The sequence below is a fragment of the Oncorhynchus kisutch genome, linkage group LG7 (genome assembly GCF_002021735.2).
Source record: "Oncorhynchus kisutch isolate 150728-3 linkage group LG7, Okis_V2, whole genome shotgun sequence".
Taxonomy (NCBI): Eukaryota; Metazoa; Chordata; class Actinopteri; order Salmoniformes; family Salmonidae; genus Oncorhynchus; species Oncorhynchus kisutch.
This window is the reverse complement of record NC_034180.2, coordinates 52,405,914-52,423,288: the sequence shown is the minus strand read 5'-3', so window position 1 is coordinate 52,423,288 and position 17,375 is coordinate 52,405,914. Positions and strand designations below refer to the sequence as shown.

At 47.3% G+C, this 17,375-nt stretch overlaps 1 protein-coding gene across 2 annotated transcripts in view; it reads right to left on the bottom strand.

Moving 5' to 3' along the window:
- Positions 1-17,375, bottom strand: part of l2hgdh (L-2-hydroxyglutarate dehydrogenase) — a 42,966-nt gene that overhangs the window by 3,806 nt on the left and 21,785 nt on the right. Inside the window, exons 2-9 of one of the 2 annotated variants that reach the window (XM_020488248.2) lie at positions 11,114-11,229; positions 10,662-10,813; positions 9,029-9,160; positions 8,449-8,611; positions 8,304-8,338; positions 7,996-8,163; positions 6,480-6,637; positions 5,759-5,890 (exon numbers count right to left, since the gene is read on the bottom strand). In XM_020488248.2, the coding sequence (XP_020343837.1) occupies positions 5,759-5,890; positions 6,480-6,637; positions 7,996-8,163; positions 8,304-8,338; positions 8,449-8,611; positions 9,029-9,160; positions 10,662-10,813; positions 11,114-11,229 (1,056 nt within the window). The remainder of the gene's footprint in view (positions 1-5,758; positions 5,891-6,479; positions 6,638-7,995; positions 8,164-8,303; positions 8,339-8,448; positions 8,612-9,028; positions 9,161-10,661; positions 10,814-11,113; positions 11,230-17,375) is intronic. The other variant, XM_020488249.2, reaches the window with a different exon arrangement.

Below are 17,375 nucleotides of genomic sequence, written 5' to 3'. Positions count from 1 at the left end.
AGTGGCTCACTGGGCCGTGACCTCAGTGCCCCCAGTGGCTCACTGGTGTCGTGACCTCAGTGGCTCACTGGTGTCGTGACCTCAGTGGCTCACTGGTGTCGTGACCTCAGTGGCTCACTGGTGTCGTGGAAGATTCAGAATTTGTTGGTAACATTTGTAAGATGTTTTATATTCATCTAATGTGTGTAAGTTAATTCTCATCAGAATGGTATTTTTGTATAATACTGTGGCGAGGTTGCAGTTATCTGTTCTGTCAAAACTAAGTTGCCTGGGCCGCTGAGAGGGGAGAGGTCAAAGTGTCATCATGTGTAAACATATCTTTCACTCCCTACCTTTTTCTTGTGGGGAAAGGAAGGGTGGAAGTGTCTGGAATCATTCTATGCTCCCTCTAATGTTGTTTCTATCTTAACCTATAGCCTCATTCTCCTCTCCGTGAGTTTGTATTTAGAGTGGGTTGTATCTAAATGACAATTTGATATATGCCTGTTGATATGGAGGATTGGTTTATGGTTCTGGGGTTTGGGAAAGGAGACAAAGCTGAACGATGAATTATGTCTATGCTGTCTGACTATGTGTGTTCTTTGCTATTAAAGGAACTCAGCTGCAATGTGTGGGGGGCTCTCAGAGAATTCATTGAGAGACACTGAATTTATCTGAGAGTCACAGGATTGTGATAGAGCTGATATAATTAAAGATGGACTTTGATAACTAACTCTGACTTTTGTTGTGGTTTGCTCTCATGATTTGGTAAATAGAGGACATTTCCACGACACTGGGCCGTGACCTCAGTGCCCCCAGTGGCTCACTGGGCCGTGACCTCAGTGCCCCCAGTGGCTCACTGGGCCGTGACCTCAGTGCCCCCAGTGGCTCACTGGGCCGTGACCTCAGTGCCCCCAGTGGCTCACTGGGCCGTGACCTCAGTGCCCCCAGTGGCTCACTGGGCCGTGACCTCAGTGCCCCCAGTGGCTCACTGGGCCGTGACCTCAGTGCCCCCAGTGGCTCACTGGGCCGTGACCTCAGTGCCCCCAGTGGCTCACTGGGCCGTGACCTCAGTGCCCCCAGTGGCTCACTGGGCCGTGACCTCAGTGCCCCCAGTGGCTCACTGGGCCGTGACCTCAGTGCCCCCAGTGACTCACTGGGCCGTGACCTCAGTGCCCCCAGTGGCTCACTGGGCCGTGACCTCAGTGCCCCCAGTGACTCACTGGGCCGTGATTTTTTTCAGCCGGCATTTACATAATGACTAACTGTGAAACATGGGTTAACGCCTTCTCACAAAGAACTGTCTTGATGGTGCAAAGGTTGTTAATTCTGCTCTTCACAAGTCCTCAGTCAGCCGACCTACAGCACATTCAGGAAGTATTCAGGGAGTATTCAGACACCGTTCCTTTATACACATTTCGTTACGTTACAGCCTTATTCTAAAATTGATACCACCCCCCCCACCCTTGATACCATTCCCCCACCCTTGATACCATTCCCCCACCCTTGATACCATTCCCCCCCCATCCTCAATCTACACACAATACCTCATAACGACAAAGCGAAAACAGGTTTAGACATTTTTGCAAGTTCATTAAATATAAAAGCATAGCGTAGCCTAGTGGTTAGAGCTTTGGACTAGTAACCGGAAGGTTGCGAGTTCAAACCCCCGAGCTGACAAGGTACAAATCTGTCGTTCTGCCCCTGAACAGGCAGTTAACCCACTGTTCCCAGGCCGTCATTGAAAATAAGAATTTGTTCTTAACTGACTTGTCTCGTTAAATAAAGGAAAAAGAAAAATATTTTTTTTACATAAAACAGAAATACCTTATTTACATAAGTATTCAAACCTTTTGCTATGACACTCGAAATTGAGCTCAGGTGCATCCTGTTTCCATTGATTATCCTTGAGATGTTTCTACAACTTGATTGGAGTGCACCGGTGGTAAATTCAATTGATTGGATATGATTTGGAAAGATATATAGACAGGTGTGTAAGGTCCCACAGTTGACCGTGCATGTCAGAGCAAAAACCAAGCCACGAGGTCAAAGGAATTGTCTGTAGAGCCCCGAGACAGGATTGTGTCGAGGAATAGATCTGGGGAAGGGTACCAACACATGTCTGCAGCATTGAAGGTCTCCAAGAACACAGTGGCCTCCATCATTCTTAAATGGAGCTGGCCGCCCGGGCCAAACTAAGCAATCGGGGGAGGAGGGCCTTGGTCAGAGAGGTGACCAAGAACCCGATGGTCACTCTGACAGAGCTCCAGAGTTCCTCTGTGAAGATGGGAGAACATTCCAGAAGGAAAACCATCTCTGCAGCACTCCACCAATCAGGCCTTTATGGTAGGGTGGCCACTCCTCAGTAATAGGCACATGACACCCCACTTGGAGTTTGTCAAAAGGCACCTAAAGGTGAGGAACAAGATTCTCTAGTCTGATGAAACCAAGATTGAACCTTTTGGCCTGAATGCCAAGCATCACTTCTGGAGGAAACCTGGCACCATCCCTACGGTGAAGCATGGTGGTGGCAGCATCATGCTGTGGGGATGTTTTTCAGCGTCAAGGACTGGGAGACTAGTCAGGATTGAGGGATAGATGAATGGAGCAAAGTACAGAGCGATCCTTGATTAAAAACCTGTTCCAGTGGGCCTCCCGGGTGGCGCAGTGGTCTAAGGCACTGCATCACAGTGCTAGCTGTGCCACCAGAGACTCTGGGTTCGAGGCCAGGCTCTGTCACAGCCGGCAGCGACCGGGAGGTCCATGGGGCAACGCACAATTGGCCTAGCGTTGTCCGGGTTAGGGAGGGTTTGGCCGGTAGGGATGTCCTTGTCTCATCGCGCACTGGCTCTGGCGATTCCTGTGGCAGGCCGGCGCAGTGCACGCTGACCAGGTCGCTAGGTGCACGGTGTTTCCTCCCACACATTGGTGCGGCTGGCTTCCGGGTTGGATGCGCGCTGTGTGAAGAAGCAGTGCGGCTGGGTTGGGTTGTGTATCGGAGAACGCATGGCTTTCAACCTTCGTCTCTCCCAAGCCTGTATGGGAGTTGTAGCGATGAGACAATACAGTAACTACTAACAATTGGATACTACGAAATTGGGAGAAAATGGTGGCAAAAAATTTTTATATTTAAAAATCTGTTCCAGAGCACTCAGGACCTCAGACTCGGGCGAATGTTCACCTTCCAACAGGACAACAACCCAAAGCACACAAGTCTCTGAATCTCCTTGAGTGGCCCAGCCAGAGCCCAGACTTGAACCTGACCTGACAATAACTGTGCAAACTCCCCAAATACAGGTGTGCCAAGCTTGTGGCGTCATACCCAAGATGACTCAAGGAATAGATCTACCGCTTGCTTCCCGTACTTCAACAAAAAAGGTACTTCAACAAAGTACTGAGTAAAGGGGGTGAATATTTATGTAAATGTGATAGTTTTTTATTTTTAATAACTTAGCAAAAATGTCTAATGTTTTTGCTTTGTCATTACGGTGTATTGTGTGTAGATTGAGGGGGAAAATACAATTTAAATCAAATTTTAGAATAAATAAATGTGGAATAACAAAATGTGGAAAAAGTCAAGGGGTCTGAATACTTTCCAAATGTACTGTAGATGGAAACGCAGATTCCCAAAAAATAATACTAACACATAAATCACTGGCAACACACTAGTTCTGTAATGGGAACAGAAAACATTTCTGTACAAAAGGCTGTGAATAAATGTTTATGGAAATCAGTTCATTCAATATTGGTCCTTCAAGCCGGATAGAAACAGAGAATCTTATCAAAGGCTGCAATATGTCACAATGACCAATCACAAGCGACCAATGAAATTCACATAGAAATGAGAGTTATAGATCTGTCATTCTCATCGAAAGCAAGTCTAACAAGCGGTAGATCTGTTCTATGTGAGCAATTCTTTTTTTATGCTTCCCGTTCTTAAATTTGTTTTCTTTTGCGCGTTTTACTTTTGGTTTCGTACACCAGCTTCAAAAACATCTGAAAATATATCATTTTAGGTTATTTAAAATAGATTTCACAGCAGGTTTAGATGGTACAATGATTATCTAGTTGTTTTGTCACACTGAAATTAGGTGAACTATTCGAATTTTAGCAACCAGGAAATGGCGACACGATTTCTGCATAGTGCACATTTTAAGTTCAAAACAAACCCTTAGCCTCTATACTCCACAACCCAGGCACACCTTTCGATTCGGGGCCATAAATATTAACCGTGTCAGAGTAGGAGTGATGATTTCCATAGCCACCGTGTTTAAACATCTGCATTGCTTGCTGTTTGGGGTTTTAGGCTGGGTTTCCTGTACAGCACTTTGTGACATCGGCTGAAGTAAAACAAATCATTTTAAAAAAAGGGCTTTTTATAAATAAATGCGATTGATTTAGGATCAGTTTTTCCTTTCCGATCACAACGACAAGGTAACATGGCCAGGAGGACTTGACTTTTCAATTTGATCAATTCTCCGCAGCTTCTCAAAATGTGGGCCTGTACAGTAGAATAACAAAACTACCAATTTCATCACTGGTAGAATAACTGAAAATAGCAAAAGTCCAGATTGGAGTCCCTGAGGGTCATGCCCAAAGACCTTGAAGATACAAGGTGCTTTTGATTTGAGATCAGAACACAAAGGAAAAATGGTTTGCCACCAATACCGTCAACCAGGTTGAGAGCAGACTGCAGCACGGTGGACATAGTGGGGAACATCTGCCAAAAGGCTCAAAGCTAACACCACCGAAAGAAGGCACCTGCTACAGCAGGAAGTCAGCAAAATGGAGGAGAAACAGAGTAGGGTCAAAGTCGTGGGGGGGGGGGTTGAGAGCCTGGACAAGGTGGGAAACAGAGAGGAATCTCTCTTGGGGTGAGCTGTGGAGGATGGAGTCTGCCAGAATCCAGTTCCTGTTAAGATCTGTCTACGACACGCTCCCATCCCACACTAACTTACATAGGGTGGGGCCTCACTGCCCTCTCGGGTAACAAACCTGGCACCACAGCGCATGTTTTAACATCCCGCACTTTCACCCCTCTCGCCAAGGACACTTACAGATGGAGGCATGACCAAGTTGAGGGGAAACTGGACGACGTCATCGAGAAGGAGCGGAAAGAAAGAGAACTCCCACCAAGAAAGGTCACTGCATCAGCTTTGTCAGGCCTTGGGGAGCAGCCCGTTTCAGGAAGGACAGCATCCTGGAACAAGCCAGAACATGGGAGATGTGTGCTGACCTGAATAGACGGGCTGTGCCCCCCCCACTCCCGACATTGTTGCCGGCACTCTCCATCCAGACATCATCATATGAAAAAAAAAAGAAAAGAGAAAAACTGGTGATGGTGGAATTCACAGTTCCCTGGGAAGACAGGTACGAGGAAGCAGAATGCAAGAAGGAGAATGCAAGAAGGAGTATGCAATCCTGGCAGATGATGAGCGAGGCAAAGGGATGAAGTGTCCGAGTTCACCCAGTTGAAGTTGGCTGCCGGGGCTTCCATGCCCTCTCGAAATGGAGGCTACTTTCTCATCAAAAAGGAAGCGACAGAAGATCTGTGGTTCAAGTCCTGCTGAAAAGACACCGAGCAGGAAACCATCCACAGGAGGGCAGTGATTTGACCAATCAGTGTGGACTCAGCATCTTGGGGACGTTCCAGGTGAGGAGTTGAAACGTCTCAGTGATAGGTGGCCCTGGCTGATGACGTCTGTGTATCAGTGTCTCAGGTACTGAGATGCTTCATTTACACCCAGCCCCTGGAATGAACATTCAGAATCCGATGTACCTGAGTACGTCGCTTAGAGAGAGCTCTGGGATAAACTTCTTTAAGATCTTGACCTGAGCTCCGATGAACACCCCTCTGTACATCTCTCCAACACCATACACTAGGTTATTCATCACCAGTTTCTGCAGACCTCTGGAACACACAGAGAGAGAGACAGACATTTTACAGAGAGACACATAGAGAGAGAAACAGCAGAGATACATGTCTGCTTCGGTCCTCCAGCAGAGTCATTTATCAAGAGAAACAAGTCCAGAGGTTCCATGGAAATCTAAATTAACTTGGATTCCAGTTGGATTTAGTCCTCATGGGGAACCTCCCTACTAGACTGGAATGGAATGTAAAGGGGAACCTCCCTACTAGACTGGAATGTAAAGAGGAACCTCCCTACTAGACTGGAATGGAATGTAAAGGGGAACCTCCCTACTAGACTGGAATGGAATGTAAAGGGAAACCTCCCTACTAGACTGGAATGTAAAGGGGAACCTCCCTACTAGACTGGAATGTAAAGGGGAACCTCCCTACTAGACTGGAATGTAAAGGGGAACCTCCCTACTAGACTGGAATGGGGAACCTCTCTACTAGATTGAAATGGCATGTAAAGGGGAACCTCTCTCTACTAGACTGAAATGTTGAGGGGAACGATAAGTAAGAGATGATATTTAACCAACCTTCCCAATTTGACACCTAAATGACATTGCTTCCTTACTTCTAAGTACTATACCTGAATGAAAGTGCATCTCCAAAGTCCCGGGCATCGAAGTCGTACAGCTTGTATCCCTCTCGTTTAAAGGCCAGGACGGCGTTGGGACCCAGCCAAACACTGCCGTCCATCCGTGGGGTGAAGTGGACCCCCAGGAAGGGGAACCTAGGGTCAGGAACCTAGAGACACCCGTCTATCAGTACAACAACCAGGAAGCTAGAGACACCCGTCTATCAGTACAACAACCAGGAAGCTAGAGACATCCGTCTGTCAGTACAACAACCAGGAAGCTAGAGACATCCGTCTGTCAGTACAACAACCAGGAAGCTAGAGACATCCGTCTGTCAGTACAACAACCAGGAAGCTAGAGACAGACTGATGTCAGTACAACAACCAGGAAGCTAGAGACATCCGTCTGTCAGTACAACAACCAGGAAGCTAGAGACATCCGTCTGTCAGTACAACAACCAGGAAACTAGAGACATCCGTCTGTCAGTACAACAACCAGGAAACTAGAGACATCCGTCTGTCAGTACAACAACCAGGAAACTAGAGACATCCGTCTGTCAGTACAACAACCAGGAAGCTAGAGACAGACTGATGTCAGTACAACAACCAGGAAGCTAGAGACATCCGTCTGTCAGTACAACAACTAGGAAGCTAGAGACATTCGTCTATCAGTTGTTTTCTAGAGGACATACAGGGAAGACGGTGTTCTAGGGGGTAGACGGTGCCCTAGGGGGTAGACGGTGTTCTAGGGGGTAGACGGTGTTCTAGGGGGTAGACGGTGTTCTAGGGGGTAGACGGTGTTCTAGGGGGTAGACGGTGTTCTAGGGGGTAGACGGTGTTCTAGAGGACTTACGGGGTAGACGGTGTTCTAGAGGACTTACGGGGTAGACGGTGTCCTAGAGGACTTACGGGGTAGACGGTGTTCTAGAGAAGTTACGGGGTAGACAGTGTTCTAGAGGACTTACGGGGTAGACAGTGTTCTAGAGGACTTACGGGGTAGACAGTGTTCTAGAGGACTTACGGGGTAGACAGTGTTCTAGAGGACTTACGGGGTAGACAGTGTTCTAGAGGGTAGATGGTATTCTAGAGGGTAGATGGTGTTCTAGAGGACTTACAGGGTAGACGGTGTTCTAGAGGGTAGATGGTGTTCTAGAGGACTTACGGGGTAGACAGTGTTCTAGAGGACTTACGGGGTAGACAGTGTTCTCGAGGACTTACGGGGTAGACAGTGTTCTCGAGGACTTACGGGGTAGACAGTGTTCTCGAGGACTTACGGGGTAGACAGTGTTCTCGAGGACTTACGGGGTAGACAGTGTTCTCGAGGACTTACGGGGTAGACAGTGTTCTAGAGGACTTACGGGGTAGACAGTGTTCTAGAGGGTAGACGGTGTTCTAGAGGGTAGACGGTGTTCTAGAGGGTAGACGGTGTTCTAGAGGACTTACGGGGTAGACGGTGTTCTAGAGGGTAGACGGCGTTCTAGAGAGTAGATGGTGTTCTAGAGGGTAGATGGTGTTCTAGAGGACTTACGGGGTAGATGTTGCCCCGGACCAGGTAGTGTTTCTCAGGCTTCAGGACCAGGTAATCTCCTCTGAAGGGGACAATGCGAGGGTCTGGACTGCAGCCAGAGATCTGAGCGAGGCGGTCAGAGTACAGACCACCACAGGTCAGCACATACCGACACCTTACCTCCGTACCCTGAGGAGACCACACACACACACACACACACACACACGTTAGTTACAGCTTAAAAACAAAACAAAAAAACATTCTGATAGTAAAATGCATTTTAATGATTTCACACACACACACACACACACACACACACACATACCTACCTTTGAATCTCTGATAGCGATGGGATATTTCATTCCTGAAATGTTTTGAAGAAAACAAAAAGAAAAAAATGCATTCACAAGTGCAATGCCACCTTTTCATCAAATCTATGAGTGTTCTGAGGTGAGGCAAGTATGGAACAGATACCGTCAGTGATACCAGCGGGGCTTTCCTTCACCATGGCCATGTCACTAGCCTCATATTCAGTAACCACGGTCCCTCCTGCCTCCTGGAAGTCCTTGCCATATGCCAGTGACACCAGCCTCCAGTCCACGATGCCAGTGTAAGGAGAGTCCAGGGCCATCAGACCCTGAAAGGAAGAGTTTAACCATAAAGCCGTTTACACTGGGGCTGTGTTCCAAATGGCACCCTGTTCCCTATAAAAGAGCACTATTTTTCACCAGGGAATATGACGTAATTTCCAAACCAGGCCATAAGTAGTGCTCTGTATAGGCAATAGGGTGTAATTTCAGACTCAATCCTGGACTTTCACTATGAAGCACCTTAGTAAAGAGACTTGAATGCCATCTCATTCACACTCTCCGCCCTTCTCTCCCTCTCACCCTGCAGTAGGGCTCGCTCTCTCTCACCCTGCAGTAGGGGTCTCTCTCTCTCACCCTGCAGTAGGGGTCTCTCTCTCTCACCCTGCAGTAGGGGTCTCTCTCTCTCTCACCCTGCAGTAGGGCTCTCTCTCACTCTCTCACCCTGCAGTAGGGCTCTCTCTCACCCTGCAGTAGGGCTCTCTCTCTCGGATCCCCTTGGCGTCTATCATGGTGAGGTCACGCACGTTGTTCTTCTGTCCTCGCTCGTATAGCGCTTTGAGCCTGGGAATCTCCTCTCGCTCCACAGCGACGATCAGCTGCCAACACAAAGGCCAAGCCGTAGACATGACCAGCACATTGTTGTGTGAGCAACTTTTTCTTTATTTTTCAAAGAACAACAGAAAACACCACAAAGGAGTCGGGAATGAATACACAGGAAGAGACCGTATTACACAGGAAGAGACCGTATTACACAGGAAGAGACCGTATTACACAGGAAGAGACCGTATTACACAGGAAGAGACCGTATTATACAGTTATATAAGTAAAAAAATATGTTTTCCATTGTCACATACACCAGATAGATGCGGAGAAATGTGTTGTTTTACAGGGTCAGTCATAGTAGTACAGCACCCATAGAGCAAATTAGGGTGAAGTGCCTTGCTCAAGGGCAGACAGATTTTTTTCATCTGGTCGTCTCTGGGTGTTCGAACCAGTAACAGCCCAACGCTCTAACTGGCCCAACGCTCTAACTGGCCCAACGCTCTAACTGGCCCAACGCGCTAACTGGCCCAACGCGCTAACTGGCCCAACGCGCTAACTGGCCCAACGCGCTAACTGGCCCAACGCTCTAACCGCTAGGCAAGAAGCCACGACCCTGGCCGCCGAACGCTCTAACCGCTAGGCAAGAAGCCACGACCCTGGCCGCCGAACGCTCTAACCGCTAGGCAAGAAGCCACGACCCTGGCCGCCGAACGCTCTAACCGCTAGGCAAGAAGCCACGACCCTGGCCGCCGAACGCTCTAACCGCTAGGCAAGAAGCCACGACCCTGGCCGCCGAACGCTCTAACCGCTAGGCAAGAAGCCACGACCCTGGCCGCCGAACGCTCTAACCGCTAGGCAAGAAGCCACGACCCTGGCCGCCGAACGCTCTAACCGCTAGGCAAGAAGCCACGACCCTGGCCGCCGAACGCTCTAACCGCTAGGCAAGAAGCCACGACCCTGGCCGCCGAACGCTCTAACCGCTAGGCAAGAAGCCACGACCCTGGCCGCCGAACGCTCTAACCGCTAGGCAAGAAGCCACGACCCTGTCCGAACGCTCTAACCGCTAGGCAAAGAAGCCACGACCCTGTCGTGTGTTGCTGCAGGTAAATACAATGAAATTAGACCATAAATACAAACGAAACCCCGAGCTCCATCAACCCCTGCCCCCAATGATCAGATTAGCATGGACACACCCCCTGATATACTGTAAATGGTATACCGGTTATGGTGAAACATGTCATGCACAAACTGTGAAACGATACTAGCAAATACTACAATGTTTTTATTTATTTAACCTTTGTATAACCTTTTAACCATTATTCAACCTTGAGGTTAGAAACCTCCTTTTGCGAGGGGGGGGGGGGACCTGGATAGAAGATCATACTAAATTCAGCTACAATGACAATAGGCGCTTTAGGGAAAGAAAAATACTTTTGAGGTCCAAATCCAAGCGATACGTCTACTCATCAATATTTACTAAACCACGGTAACCAACAACATCTACAGCCCTAAGGCCAAACCCGATGTTAATTAGACGGATTTGAGAGAACTCACCTTTCCACACCTCTTATAGGGGAGTCCTTTCTTGTCCAGGTATTCGTAGGCCATAGTGGCCCCTTTGCCACAGAGACGGGCCTTCAGAGACCCGGGGGTATAGTAAATCCCACTGTGGATCACACCACTGTTGTGGCCGCTTTGGTGGATGGCTGAGGATGGGACACGGAACAGTGTTAATTCCCCAAGAAGAAGAAGAAGAAGAAATAAGAAGGTTGTAGGGAGAAGAAGCACAAAGAAGAACTGTGGTGATAACATAAGAATGTGATTGGCTGACGGCTAAGACCAGGACAGAGTGGCACAATAGAAACGTTTTTTTCCCCCCTTGTGAAATGTTTTCCGTTTGGAACAGTGCAAAAAATGTTTTTGCAACGGTGTCCGACTAATGAATGCACCCCGGGCTAACATGAACGTCAAGTTAGTGACCTCCTCCCTCCCTGCCCACCACTTACCCAGGTCCTTCTCCTTCTCCAGCAGAATGAAGCTAAGCGTGGGGTGTCTGAGGATGAGCTCTCTGGCTGAGGCCAGGCCCACGATGCCTCCACCCACCACAGCCACATCATACATACTGCAACACAAAGGCATGTCATCAGGGGCAGGTTCATTAGTAGTCATCGTTAAGAGACAGGTGAGGGTTCATTAGTAGTCAGCTTTAAGAGACAGGTGAGGATTCATTAGTAGTCAGCATTAAGGGGCAGGTGAGGATTCATTAGTAGTCATCGTTAAGGGACAGGTGAGGGTTCATTAGTAGTCATCGTTAAGGGGCAGGTGAGGGTTCATTAGTAGTCATCGTTAAGGGACAGGTGAGGGTTCATTACTAGTCAGCATTAAGGGACAGGTGAGGGTTCATTAGTAGTCATCGTCAAGGGACAGGTGAGGGTTCATTACTAGTCAGCATTAAGAGACAGGTGAGGATTCATTAGTAGTCATCGTTAAGGGACAGGTGAGGGTTCATTAGTAGTCATCGTTAAGGGGCAGGTGAGGGTTCATTAGTAGTCATCGTTAAGGGACAGGTGAGGGTTCATTTGTAGTCATCATTAAGGGACAGGTGAGGGTTCATTAGTAGTCAGCATTAAGAGACAGGTGAGAGTTCATTAGTAGTCAGCATTAAGAGACAGGTGAGGGTTCATTACTAGTCAGCATTAAGAGACAGGTGAGGATTCATTAGTAGTCATCATTAAGGGACAGGTGAGGGTTCATTAGTAGTCATCGTTAAGGGGCAGGTGAGGGTTCATTAGTAGTCATCGTTAAGGGGCAGGTGAGGGTTCATTAGTAGTCAGCATTAAGAGACAAGTGAGGATTCATTAGTAGTCATCGTTAAGGGGCAGGTGAGGGTTCATTAGTAGTCATCGTTAAGGGACAGGTGAGGGTTCATTAGTAGTCAGCATTAAGAGACAGGTGAGAGTTCATTAGTAGTCAGCATTAAGAGACAGGTGAGGGTTCATTACTAGTCAGCATTAAGGGGCAGGTGAGGGTTCATTTGTAGTCATCGTTAAGGGGCAGGTGAGGGTTCATTAGTAGTCATCGTTAAGGGGCAGGTGAGGGTTCATTAGTAGTCATCGTTAAGAGACAGGTGAGGATTCATTAGTAGTCATCGTTAAGAGACAGGTGAGGGTTCATTAGTAGTCAGCATTAAGGGGCAGGTGAGGGTTCATTTGTAGTCATCGTTAAGGGGCAGGTGAGGGTTCATTAGTAGTCATCGTTAAGGGGCAGGTGAGGGTTCATTAGTAGTCAGCATTAAGAGACAGGTGAGGATTCATTACTAGTCAGCATTAAGAGACAGGTGAGGGTTCATTAGTAGTCAGCATTAAGGGGCAGGTGAGGATTCATTAGTAGTCATCGTTAAGGGACAGGTGAGGGTTCATTAGTAGTCAGCATTAAGGGGCAGGTGAGGGTTCATTAGTAGTCATCGTTAAGGGGCAGGTGAGGGTTCATTAGTAGTCATCGTTAACGGGCAGGTGAGGGTTCATTAGTAGTCATCGTTAAGGGGCAGGTGAGGGTTCATTAGTAGTCAGCATTAAGGGGCAGGTGAGGGTTCATTAGTAGTCAACATTAAGAGGCAGGTGAGGGTTCATTAGTAGTCATCGTTAAGGGGCAGGTGAGGGTTCATTAGTAGTCAGCTTTAAGAGACAGGTGAGGGTTCATTAGTAGTCAACATTAAGAGGCAGGTGAGGGTTCATTAGTAGTCATCGTTAAGGGGCAGGTGAGGGTTCATTAGTAGTCAGCATTAAGGGGCAGGTGAGGGTTCATTAGTAGTCAACATTAAGAGGCAGGTGAGGGTTCATTAGTAGTCATCGTTAAGGGGCAGGTGAGGGTTCATTAGTAGTCAGCTTTAAGAGACAGGTGAGGATTCATTAGTAGTCATCGTTAAGGGACAGGTGAGGGTTCATTAGTAGTCAGCATTAAGAGACAGGTGAGGGTTCATTAGTAGTCATCGTTAAGGGGCAGGTGAGGGTTCATTAGTAGTCATCGTTAAGGGGCAGGTGAGGGTTCATTAGTAGTCATCGTTAAGGGGCAGGTGAGGGTTCATTAGTAGTCATCGTTAAGGGACAGGGGAGGGTTCATTACTAGTCAGCATTAAGGGACAGGTGAGGGTTCATTAGTAGTCATCGTCAAGGGGCAGGTGAGGGTTCATTAGTAGTCAGCATTAAGAGACAGGTGAGGGTTCATTACTAGACAGCATTAAGAGACAGGTGAGGGTTCATTACTAGTCAGCATTAAGAGACAGGTGAGGGTTCATTACTAGTCAGCATTAAGAGACAAGTGAGGATTCATTAGTAGTCATCGTTAAGGGACATGTGAGGGTTCATTAGTAGTCATCATTAAGGGGCAGGTGAGGGTTCATTAGTAGTCAGCTTTAAGAGACAGGTGAGGATTCATTAGTAGTCATCGTTAAGGGACAGGTGAGGGTTCATTAGTAGTCATCGTTAAGGGGCAGGTGAGGGTTCATTAGTAGTCATCGTTAAGGGGCAGGTGAGGGTTCATTAGTAGTCAGCATTAAGAGACAGGTGAGGGTTCATTACTAGTCAGCATTAAGAGACAAGTGAGGATTCATTAGTAGTCATTGTTAAGGGGCAGGTGAGGGTTCATTAGTAGTCATCGTTAAGGGACAGGTGAGGGTTCATTAGTAGTCAGCATTAAGAGACAGGTGAGAGTTCATTAGTAGTCAGCATTAAGAGACAGGTGAGGGTTCATTACTAGTCATCGTTAAGGGGCAGGTGAGGGTTCATTAGTAGTCATCGTTAAGGGGCAGGTGAGGGTTCATTAGTAGTCAGCATTAAGAGACAGGTGAGGATTCATTACTAGTCAGCATTAAGAGACAGGTGAGGGTTCATTAGTAGTCAGCATTAAGGGGCAGGTGAGGGTTCATTAGTAGTCATCGTTAAGGGGCAGGTGAGGGTTCATTAGTAGTCATCATTAAGGGACAGGTGAGGGTTCATTAGTAGTCAGCATTAAGAGACAGGTGAGAGTTCATTAGTAGTCAGCATTAAGAGACAGGTGAGGGTTCATTACTAGTCAGCATTAAGAGACAGGTGAGGATTCATTAGTAGTCATCATTAAGGGACAGGTGAGGGTTCATTAGTAGTCATCGTTAAGGGGCAGGTGAGGGTTCATTAGTAGTCATCGTTAAGGGGCAGGTGAGGGTTCATTAGTAGTCATCGTTAAGAGGCAGGTGAGGGTTCATTAGTAGTCAACATTAAGGGGCAGGTGAGGGTTCATTAGTAGTCATCGTTAAGGGGCAGGTGAGGGTTCATTAGTAGTCAGCTTTAAGAGACAGGTGAGGGTTCATTAGTAGTCATCGTTAAGGGGCAGGTGAGGGTTCATTAGTAGTCATCGTTAAGGGGCAGGTGAGGGTTCATTACTAGTCAGCATTAAGAGACAGGTGAGGATTCATTAGTAGTCATCGTTAAGGGACAGGTGAGGGTTCATTACTAGTCAGCATTAAGAGACAGGTGAGGGTTCATTACTAGACAGCATTAAGAGACAGGTGAGGGTTCATTACTAGTCAGCATTAAGAGACAGGTGAGGGTTCATTACTAGTCAGCATTAAGAGACAGGTGAGGGTTCATTACTAGTCAGCATTAAGAGACAGGTGAGGGTTCATTACTAGTCAGCATTAAGAGACAAGTGAGGATTCATTAGTAGTCAGCATTAAGAGACAGGTGAGAGTTCATTAGTAGTCAGCATTAAGAGACAGGTGAGGGTTCATTACTAGTCAGCATTAAGGGGCAGGTGAGGGTTCATTTGTAGTCATCGTTAAGGGGCAGGTGAGGGTTCATTAGTAGTCATCGTTAAGAGACAGGTGAGGGTTCATTAGTAGTCAGCATTAAGGGGCAGGTGAGGGTTCATTTGTAGTCATCGTTAAGGGGCAGGTGAGGGTTCATTAGTAGTCATCGTTAAGGGGCAGGTGAGGGTTCATTAGTAGTCAGCATTAAGAGACAGGTGAGGATTCATTACTAGTCAGCATTAAGAGACAGGTGAGGGTTCATTAGTAGTCAGCATTAAGGGGCAGGTGAGGATTCATTAGTAGTCATCGTTAAGGGACAGGTGAGGGTTCATTAGTAGTCATCATTAAGGGGCAGGTGAGGGTTCATTAGTAGTCAGCTTTAAGAGACAAGTGAGGATTCATTAGTAGACATTGTTAAGGGGCAGGTGAGGGTTCATTAGTAGTCATCGTTAAGGGACAGGTGAGGGTTCATTAGTAGTCAGCATTAAGAGACAGGTGAGAGTTCATTAGTAGTCAGCATTAAGAGACAGGTGAGGGTTCATTACTAGTCAGCATTAAGGGGCAGGTGAGGGTTCATTAGTAGTCATCGTTAAGGGGCAGGTGAGGGTTCATTAGTAGTCATCGTTAAGAGACAGGTGAGGATTCATTAGTAGTCATCGTTAAGAGACAGGTGAGGGTTCATTAGTAGTCAGCATTAAGGGGCAGGTGAGGGTTCATTTGTAGTCATCGTTAAGGGGCAGGTGAGGGTTCATTACTAGTCAGCATTAAGAGACAGGTGAGGGTTCATTAGTAGTCAGCATTAAGGGGCAGGTGAGGGTTCATTAGTAGTCATCGTTAAGGGGCAGGTGAGGGTTCATTAGTAGTCATCGTTAACGGGCAGGTGAGGGTTCATTAGTAGTCATCGTTAAGGGGCAGGTGAGGGTTCATTAGTAGTCAGCATTAAGGGGCAGGTGAGGGTTCATTAGTAGTCATCGTTAAGGGGCAGGTGAGGGTTCATTAGTAGTCATCGTTAAGGGGCAGGTGAGGGTTCATTAGTAGTCAGCATTAAGGGGCAGGTGAGGGTTCATTAGTAGTCAACAATAAGAGGCAGGTGAGGGTTCATTAGTAGTCATCGTTAAGGGGCAGGTGAGGGTTCATTAGTAGTCAGCTTTAAGAGACAGGTGAGGGTTCATTAGTAGTCAGCATTAAGAGACAGGTGAGGGTTCATTACTAGTCAGCATTAAGGGGCAGGTGAGGGTTCATTTGTAGTCATCGTTAAGGGGCAGGTGAGGGTTCATTAGTAGTCATCGTTAAGAGACAGGTGAGGGTTCATTAGTAGTCAGCATTAAGGGGCAGGTGAGGGTTCATTAGTAGTCATCGTTAAGAGACAGGTGAGGGTTCATTAGTAGTCAGCATTAAGGGGCAGGTGAGGGTTCATTTGTAGTCATCGTTAAGGGGCAGGTGAGGGTTCATTAGTAGTCATCGTTAAGGGGCAGGTGAGGGTTCATTAGTAGTCAGCATTAAGAGACAGGTGAGGATTCATTACTAGTCAGCATTAAGAGACAGGTGAGGGTTCATTAGTAGTCAGCATTAAGGGGCAGGTGAGGATTCATTAGTAGTCATCGTTAAGGGACAGGTGAGGGTTCATTAGTAGTCAGCATTAAGGGGCAGGTGAGGGTTCATTAGTAGTCATCGTTAAGGGACAGGTGAGGGTTCATTAGTAGTCATCATTAAGGGACAGGTGAGGGTTCATTAGTAGTCAGCATTAAGGGACAGGTGAGGGTTCATTAGTAGTCAGCTTTAAGAGAGGTGAGGATTCATTAGTAGTCATCGTTAAGGGGCAGGTGAGGGTTCATTAGTAGTCATCGTTAAGGGGCAGGTGAGGGTTCATTAGTAGTCATCGTTAAGGGGCAGGTGAGGGTTCATTAGTAGTCATCGTTAAGGGGCAGGTGAGGGTTCATTACTAGTCAGCATTAAGAGACAAGTGAGGATTCATTAGTAGTCATCGTTAAGGGGCAGGTGAGGGTTCATTAGTAGTCATCGTTAAGGGACAGGTGAGGGTTCATTAGTAGTCAGCATTAAGAGACAGGTGAGAGTTCATTAGTAGTCAGCATTAAGAGACAGGTGAGGGTTCATTACTAGTCAGCATTAAGAGACAGGTGAGGATTCATTAGTAGTCATCGTTAAGGGGCAGGTGAGGGTTCATTAGTAGTCATCGTTAAGGGGCAGGTGAGGGTTCATTAGTAGTCATCGTTAAGGGGCAGGTGAGGGTTCATTAGTAGTCATCGTTAAGAGGCAGGTGAGGGTTCATTAGTAGTCAACATTAAGGGGCAGGTGAGGGTTCATTAGTAGTCATCGTTAAGGGGCAGGTGAGGGTTCATTAGTAGTCATCGTTAAGGGGCAGGTGAGGGTTCATTAGTAGTCATCGTTAAGGGGCAGGTGAGGGTTCATTAGTAGTCATCGTTAAGGGGCAGGTGAGGGTTCATTAGTAGTCATCGTTAAGAGAC